The 20259-nt window shown below is 45.3% G+C and overlaps 1 protein-coding gene across 1 annotated transcript in view; it reads right to left on the reverse strand.

Moving 5' to 3' along the window:
* Positions 1-4981: 4981 nt before the first annotated feature.
* Positions 4982-20259, reverse strand: part of CACHD1 (cache domain containing 1) — a 207322-nt gene continuing 192044 nt past the window's right edge. The window contains exons 21-27 of the mRNA XM_080920834.1: positions 20093-20179; positions 18946-19062; positions 17528-17679; positions 15254-15415; positions 14134-14211; positions 13284-13385; positions 4982-6419 (exon numbers count right to left, since the gene is read on the reverse strand). Of these exons, the coding sequence (XP_080776960.1) occupies positions 6181-6419; positions 13284-13385; positions 14134-14211; positions 15254-15415; positions 17528-17679; positions 18946-19062; positions 20093-20179 (937 nt within the window). The 3' untranslated portion in view covers positions 4982-6180. The remainder of the gene's footprint in view (positions 6420-13283; positions 13386-14133; positions 14212-15253; positions 15416-17527; positions 17680-18945; positions 19063-20092; positions 20180-20259) is intronic.

Below are 20259 nucleotides of genomic sequence, written 5' to 3' on the forward strand. Positions count from 1 at the left end.
CTGGTAGGTAATACCAGCTCTACTGACCTGTGCTTGCTATCCCGGCTCTACCAGACTAGACTGTTGATATATGCATAAAATATGAGTGTATTAAGCTGCTGCCATTGACCTATAAACTAAACCACAGATTTCCTAACAACGCAGATGGAATTTAATCCAAAGAATCATGTCTAAACAAGTTCACTTCCCCCAAATCCTTTCTTTTCTACTACTTCTGGTGGTGGTGGGCTAAAAGGAAGGTTAAGGCATTTAAAAACCATCATTAAAAATATGTTTAAAAAGCTAAAGTTACAACAAAACAAAGCAAACAAAACAACCCCAAAAAAAAAAAAAAAAAAAAAAAAAAAACCCAAACCAAATCAAACTTCAACAAAGTCTTCTGCCCCACCCTGAGTGCTATCCCGCCTACTTTCCTCCATCTTCGCTGCCTTGCTGCCGTCACATTGTGTTCTGTGAATATCTGCAATGGTTTTCTAGCCATGTTTCCAGCCTTACTATTCCATGATCTTTCATCACAGAATGGGCTATAAATATATACACACACAGAGGCTAGAAAGATGACTCAGTAGCTAAGAACACTTAATGCATACACATGAAGACCCATGTTTAGATCACAGAACCATGTTAAAATTGGATGTGCCCAGGCATGCTTCCAAATCCAGCATCGGAGGTAGAGACCATAGGATCACTTGGGTTTGCTGGCTACCATCCTAGAACTACGTTCAGTGAGAGATCAGGGCTGTAAGGTTAAGGAGGATAGAGATGAACAGGATATGACATTCTCCCATAATCTCAGAGCACATGAACACATCCACCTGCATACACATATGCACATTACATACAATTTGCATGTGGGATCACACACACACACACACACACACACACACACACACACACACCTGACTGAAACAACACCTCCCCATTCTCTCCCTTAACTATTCTACAGGCTTCCTATCTGAAATGCATCTTCTTGCTACAGCACACAGGAGCTCATTTTCCTGCCTCTTCCTTCTCATCTTACCCTACCTCCCTTTGATGAGCAATGCTTTAGCTTCGGGGCCTTGTTCGCTCAGGTAGGTCCCTTCCTGTTTTGTATACCCATTGCCCATCATCCCCGGCCCCTACCTGGCTCTCAGTGTGGAGGTAGCAGCTTCCAAGATATCTCATCTGAAGGCTTTCTGTGAGCATCATTCTCAAGGCAGATCCCTTCCCTGCTTCTCACGTTCAGTCTTCCTTTACTTCATGGCAAGCAGCCCTCACTGAAATTGGACTCCAATTTTGCATTCCATTGTTTGAATGCCTTTATTATAAACTTTCAAGTGCAGCTGCTGAAAACCCAATTTAAATGGTCTTAAATAATAAGGACTTCTGTCTTCCACAAGCCAGCTGAGCTAAGAGTTTATATGTCCTGTTCTTTTATCCTCCTCTCCCTTACCACTCTGAAGCTGAGAATGTGTTAACAGGCAAGGTCGCAGCCAGTGGGGGTAGATGCCACCTCTGGAACTGGTCTGGTTTTTTGTGGGTGCAGAGATATTAACTTTTCTGTAGGATTGGATAAGAAATCTAAAGTCTAATGACAGAATCATACTGGAGTGGGGATAGGGTAGGCACTGGGCAGCCAGCCTCATCCACTCCCTCTCTGAGGCCCATGCCTGTACTTGCTTCTGACATGTAATGGGAGGTCCTGGATACTGTCTGAAATACTAGACAAGAATTAAAGATACAGTTTAGAAGCCACAGATCCAGGGGAGGTAAACAGAGCTTGGCAAACCAGTCACACAAAGAGAAACAACGAGATCCGATTGGTTCAATCAAAGACTTTGTACTTGGAGACAGGTTTAAGCCTGGGATCAGAGCTCTACACTGGGATTAGCTTTCAGGCCTCCCTGAGTCCAATTCAGTGCTCTTTCAGGCGAGGTGGTTGGGTAGCAGTTCTGAGAAAGGCACTGGGGTCAGGATGGTGAGGAAGTAGCTTTATTTAAGGCTCACACCTTCAGTGAGAGGAGTCACTACCTAAAAAGGCTGAAAATTGATTCTCGAGGAAGGAAGAGATCAGTTATTACAATGGTTTGTATTCTCTCCCAAGTGTGACTCCATCCAACAAAATCTTATCTCTTAGTCTCGTTTCCTAAAGAGAATTTCAAAAAAATTAAGTTTCCGTTGAAGGGAGGGAACACTCATGAATAAAAAATGAGAAACACTGAATTAAAGGACTAGAGGCAGACGGGAGCCCAATGAGCAATTATGATTGATGGAGATTGGGAAAAAAAAGTTGCAAGATCTCAATATATGTCCACAGAGATACTGTGTGGATATAATGTATGTCCTCACAAACTTTAGTTACCAAATAGACCATATATAGTTACAAGTTTCTTTCAACTAAAGGTCCTTCTAAATAGAAGATTTAGAAAAACTTTTTTTTTTTTTTTTTTTTTTTTTAAAAAAATAGCATTCCACCCCAGCCTATAAAATCTGCATGCCATCATTCAGACTGAAAAGAACTGGGCTGGTGTGCTTAAGAATATGATGATCCCACCAGATGTGCATTTTCTAAAATGTAACCACTCGAGTTGTCACTGCTATGGGAGGAAGCTGGTCCTTCAGGACATCTTAGCTTGTGCCTCAGTCACTGGTTGACAGCATAAGCCTGTGCAACGGGAATTGGATAATTATCTAAGGTTCAGCTCAGTATTCAAGTCAAATCAAGTAATAAAGGCAGATGGCCAGGTTCCAACATTTCCAAAATGTATCAAAAATTATTAATTAAAAACTATTTGGCAAACAGATGGGCATATTCTCCGAGGACCACTGAGTCTGAACTCTGTTGGATATCAGTCTAAACCAGTAAGTTCCCTTCTGTATCAAGCGGTCTGGAATATTCTGAGCTACTGATGCTGCACAGTAAAAAGGGCTGGTTATAGACGCAGGGGCCTTGGTGAGTGCAGACACTGGTAAGTACCTTTTTAATTTTTAGAGAGCCTTCCGTGCAAGCCACAACGGTGTCTGGGGAACCTAAGGAGCTGACATGGGTCATGACAATAATGTTTTCAACACCATACTTTTCTTTGCTTTTCTTTCTAAACAATGTGAACATCACTTACCACCACCACATGTATAAGCTGAACAATGTCACATGCAATGCTTAAGGATTAGTCTCTACAGGACCTATAAAACAGAGATGGTCCAGTGGCCAAGAACACTTGTACCAGCAGAGGACTTGGGTTTGACTCCCAGCACCACCAGTCATCACTCAAGTTCCAGGTGATCTAATGTCCTCTCCAGACCTCTGTGGGTACCAGGCATACATGTGGTATATAAAATAAAATAAATTCTAAATCAATCAATCAATCAATCAATCAATCAATCAATCAATCAATCACAAAAAAGAAACACCACCACCCAGGATCCCAAATGGTCTCTTGCTCGGGATATAAACATTCAAGTACTTCTACCCTTGACCCAAGGGCAGTCTTACTGCAAAAGATGCAAAATAATTTCTATTAAAGTCTTTTTAAAAAATCTTTAAAGACAGTCTTACACCTTACATGGCCTGGGCTGGCCTTGAACTCATGACCTTTCTCGGCCTCCCAATGGCTAGGACTCTAAATGCTGGCTTGCTGTTGTGATTGAGCAGACTACTGATTCTGTTTTGACTTCCCAGCTTTACACATCTATTGTACATGTTTACCCTCTGAGCCAGACAGATGTCACCTTCTGGAGGTCTCCGGGGTCTGCTTGCAAAAGGCTATTTCAGCTGGGCTTGTTGACTGTTGACCTTGTCTCATTGAAAAGTGGATAATGGGACCTTCATTTGAGTAACCACCCACTCCTAGCTGTATATACAGTTCTGCCTATTTGGATGTGGTCTGGGATGACTGGGAGGGCCTAGGATATTTAGACTAGGGAGGAATGAAGGAAGTGGCCTCCATCATCCACGGTGGGTGGAAACCTTCCCATGCACCTTCCTGTGGCCTCTCACCATGTACTGTAACTAACCCTAAAACAGTAGCTGGTAAACTTTGGGGGAACGAAACTATGAGTCCTTATGGAGAAGGTGTGAGTGTGGACGTCTGGCTCCATGCCCTCCGCCCTGTCCCAGGCCCTGTGGCACTCATGATAACACCTTTCTTGGAGACAACATCTTTGTATTATTTCTTCTTCCTCAACCAACCACCTTTTTTTTTTTTTTAATGGCCTCTTTTATATTTTAACTATGTTTGGTGTGTCTGTGAGTATAGGCTAGTTGTGTGCAGGCACTGGGATGTCAAAGGCTCTTGGTTTGGAGTTACAGGTGGTTGTGAGCCACATAGCAGGTGGGGTGGGGATTGACTCTGGGTCCTCTGGAAGAGCAGCAAGTGCTTTTAAGCATGGAGGCTTCTCTCCAGCCCAGAGAAGTAAGTTTCATAACAAGAGAGTCTCAGCTATGACAGGAAAAACTAGACTCCCATGGAGAAGGACCTTTGCAGGGAAGACAGGAAACCTATGAAATCCTGAGAAGTTAGAGTTCACCATCTTACACAAAGGAAGTGGATTTACTAAGTAGTTTTGAGACAAGGTCTAATCACACTACCCTCAAACTTTGGCTCTTCCTGCTGAGTTTAGCTAGTAAAACCTAAGCCACCACACAGGGTAGTTTTACTTACTTTTAAATGTTTGTTTTTTCTTTTAGCCAATCAGTATCTTTGCATTTCTTGGTGGGTTTGAGATGGTCAAGGGGCCTGAAGTTGTTTAAAGTATTGACAGAATGTCTAGGCTCCAGGGTGAGAAACAGGGTCAGAGAACAGCAGTCCCCGACTGACCATTGCATACAGTTTATTTTACTAGACTGCAACTTTATACACAGTATGAAGGGCTTTCCAGGGAGCACATATATAGTTTACTTTCTGTGCTGAGGACCCAATTTTTATTTTTTACAGTATATCATGATGCCCTATCATTAAAACATTATCCAGAGATTTTTTTTCCCAACTATATATAAACGGAGATTTACCACACACATGGTGCAAAGAACATGTTCAGAACATATTTGAATCACGAAGTGTGAATCTAAAATACATCACTGTAATTAGAACACTACTTTAAAATCCCAATGCCCCACGTCCACGTAGCCATTTGATGAATTCCAGTGGAAGTCAAAAGCAGTTTGGTGGATACGCGGCAGCAGCTTTGAGCTGTGATTTCAAAGGAAATCTTTTAAGAACCACAATTTCACAATTTTAAAATGACTCCTTTTTCCTGTTCAATATTCTCAGAGGAAAATAGGAGACATTTTAAAATTTATAGTCTTTAAAACAAAGAGAGTAAACCCAAGCCTTCCTAAACTTGGAGGCTACGGTTGTAATACTAGATTTCGTAGAAACCTAAGGAAAACCATTGCATGGGAGGTGGAGATGAATTCTAAAGGAATGAAGCTTCTTTGAAGACATCTTGAATTACTCACTGCCCCTCCAAAGAGGGTAGATTATTGCAGATGACTTTTTTTTCCAGGAAGTGACATAAACAAGCAAGAGAAAGATTTCTTCATCCCCCCCCCCTTTTTTTGGTGGATGAGGGCAGTGGGCAGATTACCACTTAAATAAGAAACACAACTCCTTAATCAAAGAACCACATCATCACACACAACAGCCAGGGTTATGGCTGAGAATCTCTCATTCCCCCCACCCCCAAAGTTTGAAAGTTCAATAAATAGTAGAAAAATAATCCTTTACTTAGAAATTTTGAGATGCATCGTTTAGAGCATAGGGTGAACTCCATACAGCTATGGTGCTGTCCAGGTTCCACTAGGAAACACAGAAGTCCGTCCAGCGGCTGGTGGCAGCTGTGTGCAGTGTTCCTGGCCCCTGCTCCAGCTTTCTTCCAGTTAAGGGGCCGAGTGCTTCTGCTGCTGGGAGCATTCCTCAGGCTCAGTTCCCTTTACACGTGTCTCTGTTGGAGGTATGCCTACTGTTCCATTCCACCATGGCAGGTCAGTTTATCAGGCTCCTCCATTACAGAGCCAGCATCAGACCCTCACAAACAGGACTTTGTGCTTTCAGTTTTTAAACATGCCAGCAGGCATCAAACCAGTGGAGCCACACTGGACAAAGTGTGTCATGTGGCAGGGCTGTATGCAGGCTCATTTTTTCTCAGAGCATTCTGTGTCACCTAGGGCCCCTCTGCTCGGGGAGGTTAAGAGGGCTGTCAGCACTCAGCATCCACAGTGTGCACTGTCACCGCCGCCTGCAGATGGTGGCTGTGATGGAGGGTTGGGTGGTGTGAGCGGTAGTGGTGGAACTTGTGGCTCAGCAGGGCTGCAGTCTGAGGCGGGGTGTCTAGGTCCAAGTCATCCTCATGGTTCCCTACGTCCACCCCAGCTGACAAAGGGTCATTGTTGCATGGAGGGTTCTCACTGTCTTCCTGTGGGCTCATGGTGCTATACCCTAGAAAAAGAACAACATAGCCTAAGGACACAGATCAGACTGGCTAAGATGGGGTGCAGCCCTGTGGTAGTGACGCTTAGGTGCTTACATCTGCATATTACCAGCAGACGCTGAAGTATTTTAATGTTAAGAGGAGCTAGAGAGAACAGGGGTTGTCTGTTTTTCCTAAAAACTATGAAGCTTAAGTATACAACCATATTAAATAACAGAGAAAGACCCCTAGGCTGATGACGGCCCCACTGTGGAATCATCCTACACACCCCGTTATCTGCAGGTACCCATCCTGGCACTCTTGGAGCCATGATCCTATGCTTGTAGGGAGTAAGATGACCATTTCCCCCTGAATCATATAAACTACTAAAGCAGGCAGGTAATAGGCAGCTTCAGACACTGTGATCAGACACTGTTTGGGGCTGCTGGGTAAGAGCTGAATGCTGAATTGCTTATTGGATGCAGTGAGGGCCCTGATCCACTATCACCATATCAGTGAGGATCTAACCAGTTATCTCAGATCATTATCACTAGCACACACGCCTGCAGCAAAACCCAGCTCAGTGATTCCAGCATAACAGCTAGACTCTCAATGCCCACTGTAGACGGGAGGTGGCCAGAGAATGGAAGGAACTCATCCAAGGTTCTAATGCTTAATGAAACATCAAATTCCCATCTAACCCAGAGCAGCTAGAAAGGAATTAACTATTCTCTGTGTAAGCTGGTTCACTATATTTAAAGATGCATTTCTTTCAGTATTCTAAGTAATATACGTTTCAAAAGAAAGTACCTTAGTTGATCAAAGGGTTCCTTTCCAAGAACCTTGGCATGTTTTTAAATATTGCAAAAAAAAAAAAAAAAAAAAAAAAAAAAAAAATCTCTTCCAAATGTTTTGAAGTGACAGCTCATTAATAGCTTCCTGGCACCTCAGTGTCAGTCAGCCCTCACCCATGGGTAGGGACTAGTCACATTTGTGACTGCAAAATTGATGTGCTTGCGTTCAGCCAAGCCACAGCACTGTATGGTTAAAAATGCCTGCTCTGTGCAAAAGTAATAAAGGCAAATCTAGGTCCTCATAAAACATAACTCCACTGGGAGAATTATTGAACAGCCCAATGCTATTTACTGGGCATCTCTAGGTACGAGTCACTCTGCTAAGGTACTGGAGGTACTTCCTAGACAAAATCCTGGCCCTGCAAAGAGAGATAAGCCACCAGTGTCTGAGACAAGTAAGAGCACAGGCCATTGGGTCAGTCTTTTATTGTGGACCACATTGGGGTAGGGAGTTATCTTCCTTCCTGAATGACTCAAATTGAGTAGAAGAGATGCTTCCTCTAAGGTGGACCACAACGGTGAGGCTCAGCCGAAAGCAAGGTGGACTAACTTTTCTTGACTGAAGAAATGAGGAGGGGTCGTCCCACTTCAAGCTGATGAGTAAGACTTTGGTAAAGTGGATACAAGCAAAGAGACAGGAGGCCAGCCCCAGAAGCATGGAGCTCTGAGGTGATCCCTCCTCAACATGCCTTGGATGCAAGTTAGCAGGTAGCCGAACAGCAGGGACACGAGAAGCAGAGAGATAAATCAAAGTTATTACATGATGTCTATGCATGTTTTCCCTATAAATGACCAGCCATGAACAATCTGTGGTCTGAGAGACCTGCTGGAAGTTTGGAGGATAGATGAAAGGGCAAGGAAGACAGATAGGAAGTCATGCACAGCCCACTGAAGGGAAAGTGGGACAGGGCTGATTGTAGAGGTTGCTAGGCAACCAGGTATGGTAGTTAAATGGTAAGGTGACTGGCTATGACTTGAGTCAGGATGATGGTAGAAGAAACACGGAGACCCTGAGTCTCACCAAAGCCCCCCCTCCCAACGATACTAGTGAGAAACAGGGATGGTTTAAGCAAAGTTGGGGATGGAGGGCTGAGTGGCTGCAGGTGCCAGGAGAGGCTGTCAAGAGCAAGGCAGGAGGAAAGGCTGCAGAAGCCGCCAGGCAAGGCGCGCCCATAGGTACTGGCAGGGCATGATCACAAGCAGTAGTTCCTAACCTGTGGATTATTACCCCTTAGGGGATCATCTGGGAGTCTCCTGTTAGATATTTACATTATGATTCACAATTAGAGTTATTAAGTAGCAATGAAATAGTTTTATGGTTGAGGTCACTAAGACTGAAGAATTGGGTTAAAGGGTTGCAGCATGGGGAAAGCAGGCAAGGCTGCTGGATAAGGAGGCTGAGATAGGGTGAAAATGCTTAGTTGAAACCACCAGCACTTACTGGCAGGTACTGGGGGTAAGTGTCAGTCCAACATGAACAGAAGCCAGGTGCTCAGAAAATCGGAGGCTGCATCCCAGACTCAAGCTATGGTGGATAGTAACTATGCTTAAAGATGGAGAAGTCCTTAACATCAAGGAGTTGTTCCTGGGAAGAAGCAGAGAGCCTGGGGACCAAATGGACCTGCCAGGTTAAGGGGTTAGAGGGCCTGAAATCCCTGTAGATTGTCCAGGTTTCTAGATCCAGAGGTCGAGGAAACCGTGACACAGGGGTCAGAGTAAGTTTCTCACTCTGCTCTCCTTGGCAGGGCTAAGACACTGGAGGCCAGGCTCTGAAAGCTGCTAGATCACACCATCTTTTGCATATTAAGGATGCTGATGAGCAAAGAATTTAGGCTGTTTGCCCAGATGCTGCACAGGCGGATATCATCTCTGGTCATTCCGAGTGCCACAGCGAGGGACTGATCATTTATTTAGCTCACCTGGTTAAGCTCCCACCTTCTCAGCTCCTACTGCTAAGCTTCATGCTTCACTGTGCCTTAGGTATTCTCGGGTAAGTCTTCCATGCCCACCCTCCTGACCTGCCTCTGATCTTGTGAGCCACCTGGGTTTGGTGTCCCTTTGCCATTCTATGTGACATTCTGTGATTACCGTATTATACTGAAGAAAAGATTCTTTGTTGACAAATTGCCCCACTCTTTTGGTTTCTTCTTATTGTTTTTATTTTTGGAGATATGGTCCTGCTACTTAGCCCAGGCTAGCCTGGGCTCTGTGGAAACTCAGGTCTTCACGCCCGTACAGCGTTTTGCAAACTATGGAGGCTTCTCCCCAGCCCACAGACACATTTTTCCCATCCAACAAATAACCATTTACCCAGTGCCAGGCAGTTGTGCTGTGTACTGAGAACTCTGAGGACCACAAAAACAGACAGGGTCTTGACCATGGATCACGGGGGGGGGGGGGGGGGGGGGGATGCTATTTAAACACAAAGGACCTCTGGCAGCAATTGCAAAGGCATATGTAGAAGAGCATTTATGGAGACAGCCTCAAGTAAGACCCTCACTTTAGGAACGAGGCCAGGCACTCATGAGGAATAGAAGCCCAAATTTGGCTTCTGTAGTTTGGCACTCTGCTTATGCGTTTATGTTCGGCTTCTGAAACCCTGCTACTTGTGAGATCGCTACATCCCATCAGGGACTCACTCGCCATCTAGTGGCCACAGAGAGTAACTTCAGGATGGTAGTTCCATAATATGGGCGGCTTTTGAGTAGGTTTTCTTTCATCATTTGTCTTGGGAAAAAGTACCTTGGAAACTACCCAGGATAGGGAGAAATCCCATTTTCAAAGACAAAGGTTGCTTAGCATACACATATATGGAAGCATATTTGCCTAAGCCTGGCTGTAAAGTTCCTAATGAGGAAATAACAGCAATATAAACTCACAAGGAGCAGATAAACATACGCTGGCTGGTATTTTTAAACTTAAAATAAGCCAGTAGGTATCAGACAGAATGTGCTGTTTTCAAGAGAAATACGAGGAAAAGCAGACACACAGTTACAAAGCAGTTTCGTGAGGAGCCCAATCTAAAAGGCTCATAGGTTGCTGACAAGAGCAATCACTTCAAGTTGTCTTAGAATATTGATGACAGTGTGGTTGAAGTATTCGCAACAAGAGTATTTGTCTAGCACGTACCAGATCCTAGTTTTGATTCCTAGCACCAAAGGAAAAAGAAACTTATACTTTAAGACACATCCTCACAAACTATTTCTGAATAAATAATAACCTTAAGTTTTCAAGCAACAGCACATTTTAATTCTAGGAACATCAACGCCATGCACCTTCACACGCACGCACACGCACACACTCAGTGCACGTAGAACCCTGGCACTGCTCTCCCCTGAGTGCCAGCCCTTCCTTGGATCCTGAACTACTTTTCCTCTCTCCTTTCTTCACTCTGGGAATCTGTCTCCTTCCATGATCATGAACACACACAATCACTCTGGGTTACCCCAGAGTTAAGCAGAAGAAACTACAAATGTAAGCCTGAGCCCCAAGCTTCTACCCGGCTCTCCCCTTTAATCTTCTTGAGAAGATTAAATTTAAATGTATCTATTTTTTGAGACAGAGTGTCCCTATGTAGCTTTGGCTGGCTTTGAACTCGCTGTGTAGATCAGGTTAGCCTCCACATCGGAGGATCTGCCTGCCAACTAAAATAGCTCACTAGGGTCTAAACAGCTTGCTATAGAACTGGTGTGAACTCGCCCAGCCCCACATGGCCCAGTGCACAGGACATGCCCAGTACAGGCATGACACAGGGGACCACCACTCAGAATCATGTTGACAAAACAATTCTATTTTCTCCCTTAATGCACATGTACACTTTATCCTGCTAGCATGACAGGGCCAGCCACTTGCTGGGTCACTTTTAGTGACATGCTGTACAGGTTTAGGGGGACAGCAGCCTACAGTTAAGCTCCATTGATTTAGTGATGTGTTTCGGATCTGGCACCCTCAAACCGTTCCACTTCCTTTGGTGGGATATTCTGTCATGAGAAACTTCTGCACCTCAGGGGTAACAGAGCCAGTGAGTGAGAGAAGAGAGGCTGTGAGCCCTTCACTGCCTTCCTGGCTCAGGTACTCACTGCACGGCGCACTTTACCTACGCTGCTGCTTCTGGCTGTACCACTCAGACAGTGGAAGGAGCTGGGGAGATCCTAATTTGGAATGGATGCCGCAGGAGAAGGAGAACTGAGAATTGGTGTTTCAGCTGAATAAGAAATTACTTCTGCTGAACTTTAGTAGCCCTCAAACCTGCTTTAGTATTCAAAAGAGAAGGCGCAGAATGACCCAGCAGAAGAACTCATGCAGGTTCAAAGGAGTCTTTTGCGGGGGAGGTGGGGTTGGGGAGGCAGGAAGCCAAGAAACTGAAAAATTTAAGTTCTGCCTCAGTTCTCCATAGAAACCTGAAGGTTCTATTTAGCCAGTGGAACAATGTTCAACACAAAGCTCCGATTTACCAGGCTGGCCGCAGCATCTCACATCTTCCAAAGGAAGATTGCATCCCTGAGGTGGTGTCAGGGGCTATTGGTTGCTTGGAGGGATGTCGTCTCCTTCGATTTTTACATAGAGATAGAGACACAGTATTTAAAGGCTTTTTTTCTTCTTTTTTGGGTAGGTATGGGAAAAGCCAAGATAAAAAAAATAAAATAAAAGGTTTAAGTAATTATCTGTCCATATTCAAAGACTTATTAGCCAGTGTTAGCAAGCCTTCTTTCACTCTGGTTCTGGTTTCGGGTGATAGCGGCAGTGAGGCTCACAGACCTGACACACCTGCTGTTCCAGGAACATAAACAACAAGACACCAAGAAGGTGAGAGGCCCTGGGCTGTGGTGGCAGATCTTTGGAACAGGACATGGGACTTGGCTTTTCTGCAATGAATGTAAATCTGTAACTTTGTCCAGGCTCAGTGCAAATGGTTCTTCAAAGCCTTTGAGCCTGGAAGACACAGGCAGAGGTGGAGTGACAACACTGGAAGACAGCCTAGGATCGTCTATGGCCTAAGGACATGATGCTGACAGCCCACCAGCAACAGGACGTCCTGGACCGAAGAGGGCTCTATGCTGCAAGTATGAACCTCTAGTGACAGTATGACTGTGCGGTGTTACACACACACACACACACACACACACACACACACACACACACACACACACAGAGCTCTGGATGAAGGAAGTGGGTCATTGGTGACTGTTACTGATTTACAGGACCCTGACTATTTTCTGATGTGTGCTCCTGACTCCATCTATCCCAGCCATGACGGTCATAGCTGTCTTCGACCACTACCCCTGCCACCATTATGTTTTGCAAGATACCAGCCTAAGCAATCTGGTTGCTTACCAACCAAACTGAACCCCTTAAACCATGAGCCAAAGGAATAATTCCTCCCTGAAGTTATTTTTGCCAGGTATTTGGTTACAGCTATAAAAAAAAAAGTATCAAAAACACACTTTTAAAAATTACACTTATTACTAGGTGGTGGTGGCACACACCTTTAATTCTAGCACTTGGAAGGCAAATCAGACAGGTCTTGACTAGTTCGAGGCCAGCCTGGTCTGCAGAGTGAGTTCCAGGACAGCCAAGGCTACAGAGAAAAATGATTACACTGATTTGTGTGTGTGTGTGCCTGCGCACTGTGGCATGCAGCAGTCAGAGGTAACTCGTGGGAATCAGCTCTCTCCTTCCATCCTGTGGATCCCGTGGATCGAACTCAGGCCATCGGGCTTGGCTACAAGACTCTACCCACTGAGCCATCTCACCAGCCCCCACCTTCTTGATAGAGAAAAACTTGAAAGCAATTTGTGTAGTCAGGGCCTTTTAGCTTGTGTCCGGAACTGCTTTGATAGAAGAAAACTGCCCAGACCCAGACACTTTTCTCAAACCACGTCACGCTTGGGTGCATCCTTTACGGGGGTGGGGGTGGGGGGAACTATGTCAAAATAGTTAGCGTACGTACAGAACATTAGAAAGGGAGAGAAAGAACCTACGCCTCCCACAGGCATAGCCCAGGTCCGAGGGCTTCTAATGCTGGAGAACAGGTCTTACCGTGGTCACTTTCAGTTCCTGAGCGGCCCCAGTAGCGTCGCCTCCTTTCTGGACTGTGTGCATGCCGCTCCATGACTGCAGCTATGAACCGAGTGTTGCTGACTGCAGGACGTCACGGACAGTTAGTGTCAATCTCCTGCCAGGACCTTCATGGTGTCAACCCCCTTGCTCTGAGCATGCCCACTCACTCCTGCCAGGACCTTCATGGTGTCAGCCCCTTTGCTCTGAGCATGCCCACTCACTCCTGCCAGGACCTTCATGGTGTCAGCCCCCTTGCTCTGAGCATGCCCACTCTCGTGTTAGAGGAGCTATTCTTTCAGGAGTTAGAATAAATGCATTTTTAAAGAATCCTAAGGGTTGGGGGAGCTGGCTTGTGGTGGATGTAGGGATAGGCACCCAGCCACGGATCTCTAGTGTGCACCAGCAGGGCCAACATTTAGACAGCTAAAGGCCAAGGGATTTAAACATCAACAGAAGTCTCTTTTAATAATAATAATAAAAAAGCACATTTCTTTTACTCTGAGATGTGTACACTAATTAAGGGCCAAAAATTATTCTAGAAAGTTCTCTTTCTAAAACAGCATGTTGGGCATGGGAGGAGAGGCTTTAGGCCAAAGAAAATGTAAAAGATAACATCAAAAAAGAAAAAAGAAAGAAAGAAAAGAGGCACTGGAGATATTCTGAAACAAAGCAGAGCCCCATACTTATTCCTAGTGAAAAGGGGAGAAAAAAAAAATCCACCATGTCAAAGCTTCTGAAATTTTAATACAAGCCAAAAGGACATAAGAAAGAATATTTATTTTGGATTAGCCCCCTGCTGGCACACAGGCAGGGGGTAGTGGATACTCACTGATGCCTCTGTCTTCATGACTGTCATCGTCCCTTTCATCCCTGTCATTTTCCAGGTTGGACATACGCACTGACATTTCTGTTCATCATTAAAAAGAGAGAAACATGACTATTTAATCAAACAAAATCATTGGCTTTAATACCCCGCTGAGTGCTGGTCTGATGGCTAGGTGACAGCACCCCACCAAGAGTTTAGAGCAGGGGGTGGGGCAGAGTGGTAGAAAGCTCACCTCCAATGTGATGGGTTCTAGCCCCAGCTCTTCAAATAAAATAAAATAAAATAAAATAGTGAGCTTGCAGGAGAATAAACTGAGCTCCTGTCTGTTACAGACAGATGCCCTCGTCTGGTATAGAGGTGGGCAGAGACAAAGGAAGGACCAGAGAATAAGGGAGGAGCATCCAGAATTGCATTCTGGAGAAAGAGAAGAAACGGATGGAGACCAAGTAATATTTAATCCTCTGTCAAGGGCTTTGGTGGGGAAAGTGGGGTCTGAAGCATCAGTGACTGTGCTGTGAAAGTTCTGCAGAGCTGTACACAGCCAGGCGCAAGCCCACACTGGATGCAGGCTACCCCGACTCTAGCAGAACCTCAGGCATGTATATCTCTGTGGCTGTGCTGTCAGGTTTGTCGTCATAGCAACATCTAACCCCAATTTGTCACTAGTCCTACAAGCTAAGTTAAGTGGTCAGGACAACTGTGAGTTGAGTTTACTTTCACAGAGGGTGGGGTGACATCACTAGGGACTTTGGGAAGGTAGGGAATGGTTTCGAGTACAGATGGCAGACTCGGTCATGGTTATGGGCCAACTCTTCTGTAGTTTGCTTCAGTGAGGATTTGAATGTGACCATGCATACTCTGTATAGGAATGCAATAGGATGGGTTCGAATTCTTGATCATAATGATCTTGGGGGTCTCTGGTTTGCTTGGGTTCAGACCTGCGGAGGAGCATGCTGTCAGCACCCTAGCTGCCAGTTTGGCTTGTGGTAGAAGTAGACCATGGAGTGTGTGAGGGATGAGGATGTTGGCAGCATGGGTGATCAAAATGGAGTATGTGGAGTTTATGTCACGTTGCTCAGAGGCCTGAACAAGTCGCTGCTGAACAAGTGGCTTCTGTACTCACCCTGGGCAGCGAGAGGAGACATATGCTGGTGGCTGCGGCGGTGGATCTGGTGACGGTAAGCATACACAGCAAGGACCAGCACCATGATGCAGCCCATGATTCCTCCGGCCACGGGGCCCACAGGGGCGCTCTTTATCATGTTTAGTGTGATCACCTCATCCCCTTCAGAGAAGAAATGCATAGATGTGCCATGTCAGCACGTCCCCAGTACGGGGGCGGGGGAGATGAGAGGGGAAAGAGCAGAGTTCTTTCGGTGGATAGCTCTGCTGCTCTCTAAACTCCTCACAGACACACGGGAATGTAGGAGTGGACGCTTCGCTTCATTCCTGGTCCTTAAGTGTTGGTTGCTACACAGAGCAAAAGTGTGGATACTAAGGGCTGCTGCAAATACCGTGAGCAGATAGAAACTGCTCACACATGTCATTGCTCAGTGCTAATGGAGTCCTGGCTACCCCCTAAGAGGCAATGGCACCTTAGGTGAGGTGGGCTTTCTTGAAGCACACATGAATGAACTAAGAGATGTGAAAAGATACGTAAGTCTGTGGTTCACAGACCAAGTTGCAGAGGTGTAGCCTCTTGTAAGAACAGAAAATAACCCTTTGGAGTATATTTGCGTGAACTGTGCCCTTACCCGGTTTTAGCGGTAACACAAGAGCTCAGCCCCACATCCCACAAGAGAGATTATAGCCTCCCTTCAGTCAAGTTAAATGAGCAGACATTAAAAAGCAAGATACAGGGCTGGAGAGGTGGCTCAGTGGTTAAGGGTACTGACTGCTCTTCCAGAGGTCCTGAGTTCAATTCCCAGCAACCACATGGTGGCTCACAAGTGGGTCCTATACCCACTTCTGGTATGTCTGAAGAAAGAGACGGTGTACTCACATACAAAAATTAACATTAAAAAGAGATACACAGATGGTCCCTGATTTGTGATGATTTGACTCATTTGTCACTTTCTTGATGCTATAAGAGTTAATGAGACATTCAGTAAAAATGGCATGGGCTTTGGGATCTTGAACTCTCTCTGGGCTCCTAATATGGAAGATACGCTCTTAATACAGGGTATGGAGGTCCCCAGTCAGCCATGGGCTCACAAGGGTTAAGTAACCAGCACGCTGCAGTGAACTGTTCTGTTAAGTTATGTGACATTCAGCAGGCTGAGGTGATTAAAAACATTTTGACTTATTTTTCAACCCATAATAGGTTTATGGGGTCACAACTGAATCCCGAGATGAGAAACATCTACATCCATTGGCGGCTTAAATATGATGACGATGACCAAACTTGTCAGCTAAGAGCAAGGGCAAGGCGCTGATTCTGAGAAGACACTGAAAAGAAACCTAATGAGAAATAGATCCTTTGGTCATGTCTTCAAGGACGTGTGGCCTGAGCCCAGGGGCTCTTCATACGGTGCCCATAACCTAAGCTGCTATAGCAGCCCTGGCGCCTGCTGACCCCACTGCCTAAACAGTGACGGGTAGCTGAAGACTCCCTCTTTGCAAAGGTGGTAAGCGAAGGGGAAAGGGAAGGCTTCAGGATGAAATAGCACACCGCAGGCAACTGTGTTTCTGACAACTGGGACACACATTTAAGTGGACTCCAGAGTTCAGCCATGTGGAAATCAGGCCAGAGTTTCTCAAAATAAGCTTCATGGGAATGAATTCTAGGTTTGCAAACTTTGGCAGCATGGTTGGCTGCTCACTGCACAGTGTGTGTAGCCAGCCCTGAAGGTAATTATCTGCCTTGGCTTTTTAACTAAGGATGACTGGGCAAACGAATCAGGGAAGTTGGGCAGAGGATGATTAAGATTTAGGTCCCAGGATACAGGCAGAAAATTGCATTCAAGAGTCAAATCACCATGGGTTCCTGTACTGGCTGGTTTTGTGGCAACTTGACACAAGCTGGAGTTATTATAGAGAAGGAGCCTCAGTTGAAGAAATGCCTCCATGAGATCCAGCTGTAAGGCATTTTCTCAGCTAGTGATCAAGGGGGGAGGGCCCAGCCCATTGTGGGTGGTGCTGGTAGACCTGGGTTCTATAAGAAAGCAGGTTGAGCAAGCCAGGGGAAGCAAGCCAGTAAGTAACATCCCTCCATGGCCTCTGCATCAGCTCCTGCTTCCTGACCTGCTTGAGTTCCAGTCCTGACTTCCTTTGGTGATGAACAGCGATATGGAAGTGTGAGCTGAATAAACCCTTTCCTCCCCAACTTGCTTCTTGGTCATGATACTTGTGCAGGAATAGAAACCCTGACTACCTAAGACATCCCTAAGAAACATACCGATGGCTCCCATGTCATCGACATAGGGACTTTTGGCTCCCACGATCCCTCCGAAGCATTCTTTCTGGGGTGCACAGTAGGATTTGTCCAGGTGAGTCTTTCCATCACTGTCCACCACACACCACTCACAGTCCAGCACACCGAAACAGTCCCTGGCAGGTTGATAGTGTTTAAAAAAAAGCTGTATGAGCAGGAAAGCAGGTAAGCTGGCCTTTGGCCGGATCTCAGGGCCCCACGAGCTCCTGCTCCAAACAGCTGCCCGTCAAGCCCCTTCCTTGTCAAGTGGGGATAGCAGTCCTTTACCTGGGGGTGGCAATTGCATGCCTCTTTGCCACTTGGAAGTGAGAGAAGGCCAAGCATTCTCTGAGTTACCTTACAACCTCCACATGTGAATTAGTGTGGTCTTATTCAAAGTCATCTCAGAAGATCAAAGGCAAATGGCCCCGGGGTTGTTTGGTTTTGGTCTAACATGCCCCATGTGAGTGGTTTTGTTTTTGTTTTTTTTTTTGAAAAAGGAAGAAAATAATAGACAAACACATTCAGGAAAAAAGTAGACAATTTAAAGAGATTTCCTAACGGCCATCCCCCGGCTGCATGGTGATGCTCCTGAGCAATCACACTGGTGCCATTGCTGCCTGCCCCTCAATGTAGCATGACAACCCATGTTAGTCAGTGTGAGGGTCACCCTTTCCTCAGCCCAACCGACCTGCCCTGGCTTTGCTTAATCACATGGCAACCAGCAGCCAGAGAGAGGTAATCCCTCTCCCCCTCCCCCAGATCAGCCAAAGCCACTGCCCCATGCCTAGTCCAAAACACCCTGAAGGGAGCAGCCCACAGCAGGGGACACAGGGCTGTTAGTTCAGAACTTGGAGCATAGCTGCTCAGAAGGGAAAACTAATGAGTTCTGAAATACTTCCTAGAGAAACCTTGGTAGCTGCTGGGCCCTATGTGGAATCCCAGGATTCTCTAATTCCTTACTTGGCTTAGTAACACAAATGCATAGCAGAGGCTCTTTTCAGCCTATAGCAAAAGTCAAATTCTGTAACCAGTGGGAATGAAAAGATTTCATCAGGGAGATAAAAGGCCCATCCTTCCTCCCTACAAAGGACAAATCCTTAATGCAAGGAGGTTGGGGACCAGAGCACTGGCTGCACATGCTCTGTAGGGTTGCTGAGCACTGATCTCAAGATGGTCTTCCTGTCTCTCTTACTGTGTATGTGTGTGTGTGTGTGTGTGTGTGTGTGTGTGTGTGTGTGTGTCGGGGGTTAGGGGACCATTCTTGATACAATGTTTTTCTGTATAATAGCCATGGTTGTGCGGGACTCTGTAGACCAGGCTGGTCTCACAGAGATTCTCCCGAGTGCTGGGTTAAAGGCATGCCTTACCATGCCGAGCTTTCAGGAAGGAAGGTCTCTTACCCGCTTTCCATCCTCTGGTTACACCTGCTGTTGACACACTGGTGCAGGGCATCTTGCAGGCCAGGGTCGATAGCTGTGTATGTCACTGGCTCCTGGTGAACTTCACAGCTCGGGTTTCTATGCAGGAAGCAAGTCTGGAGGTTAGGCTCAATGGCACCCATATTGCAAACACCAGGTCCTTGCTAATGTCAAACAAATGTAAGTTTTTACATTTTTATAGGTTGCTTTGCCACTGGGTGAGACCTTGGGTCAATCAATTTAACTGCCAGATTGCCTAGTTTGTTTATATTTGTATACAATAGAAATAATATATGTGTTTATATGCGTGCATGCGCACATACACACCTCTACCTGATTAAAAAAATACTTAACACAACAGGAAGGTATAAAGCCAAACTGTGCTCAACATTCTGTGAACACAACCTTCAATCTTACTTTTCTTGGGTAAAACTGTGACTACTTTAGTGAGGATCCCTTTTAGACACCTTTAAACATACACACAATTTTTGTGTGTCCTTTAATCTTTAGGGAAGGGATCTAGCCTAATCATTAAGAATGTATCAATAATGTAAAGAAATAACACCATTTCATGTATGAACATATATCTGAGCACATATGAAAGCATATGTATATTTATCACAGTTAACTTAAAAATATACTTAATGTACATAAAGTACCTGACATGTAGGAAATGCTTATATGATTCTCATATGGCTTATTTTTATTATGTTGAGAGTCTTTGTCTCTCACTGCAGCTAGAGCACCGTGATTTGGCTAGATTGGTCAGTAAGCCCTTGGGATCTATCTGTTCCTGGGTTTTTAGGGTGATGGGCACACGTCACTGTCTGGCTTTTACAAAACTATGGAGACTTGTACTCAAGTCCACATGCTTGCATAACAAAACCTTTACCCACAAAACCAACTCTCCTCTGTAGTATAGCATGCAGTCTTACTATTTCACAGCATATATATTTGAACCTCAAGGCAGACATTATTTGAAATCTGGTTCCTCATTAGATCAAAGCACTTTTGTACACTCCTAACCCAAAACAAATATATAGAAAACACGATAATGATAACATGGAGAACACACACACACACACACACACACACACACACACACACACACACACACACACACTTTTACCTGTTCTCTGCATTGGTGAGGTTGCCAGTACACTCATTGACCTCCAGGGGGCACTCACAAGGACACTCACATTCATTTTGCTCCATTCTGAAAAGCAAAGAGAGTTACTAGTCAGAGGTAGGTGTCAGCAGAATGTCACACACACACACACACACACACACACACAC

This window comes from Micromys minutus (genome assembly GCF_963924665.1).
Source record: "Micromys minutus genome assembly, chromosome: 9".
In the NCBI taxonomy this organism is placed as follows: Eukaryota; Metazoa; Chordata; class Mammalia; order Rodentia; family Muridae; genus Micromys; species Micromys minutus.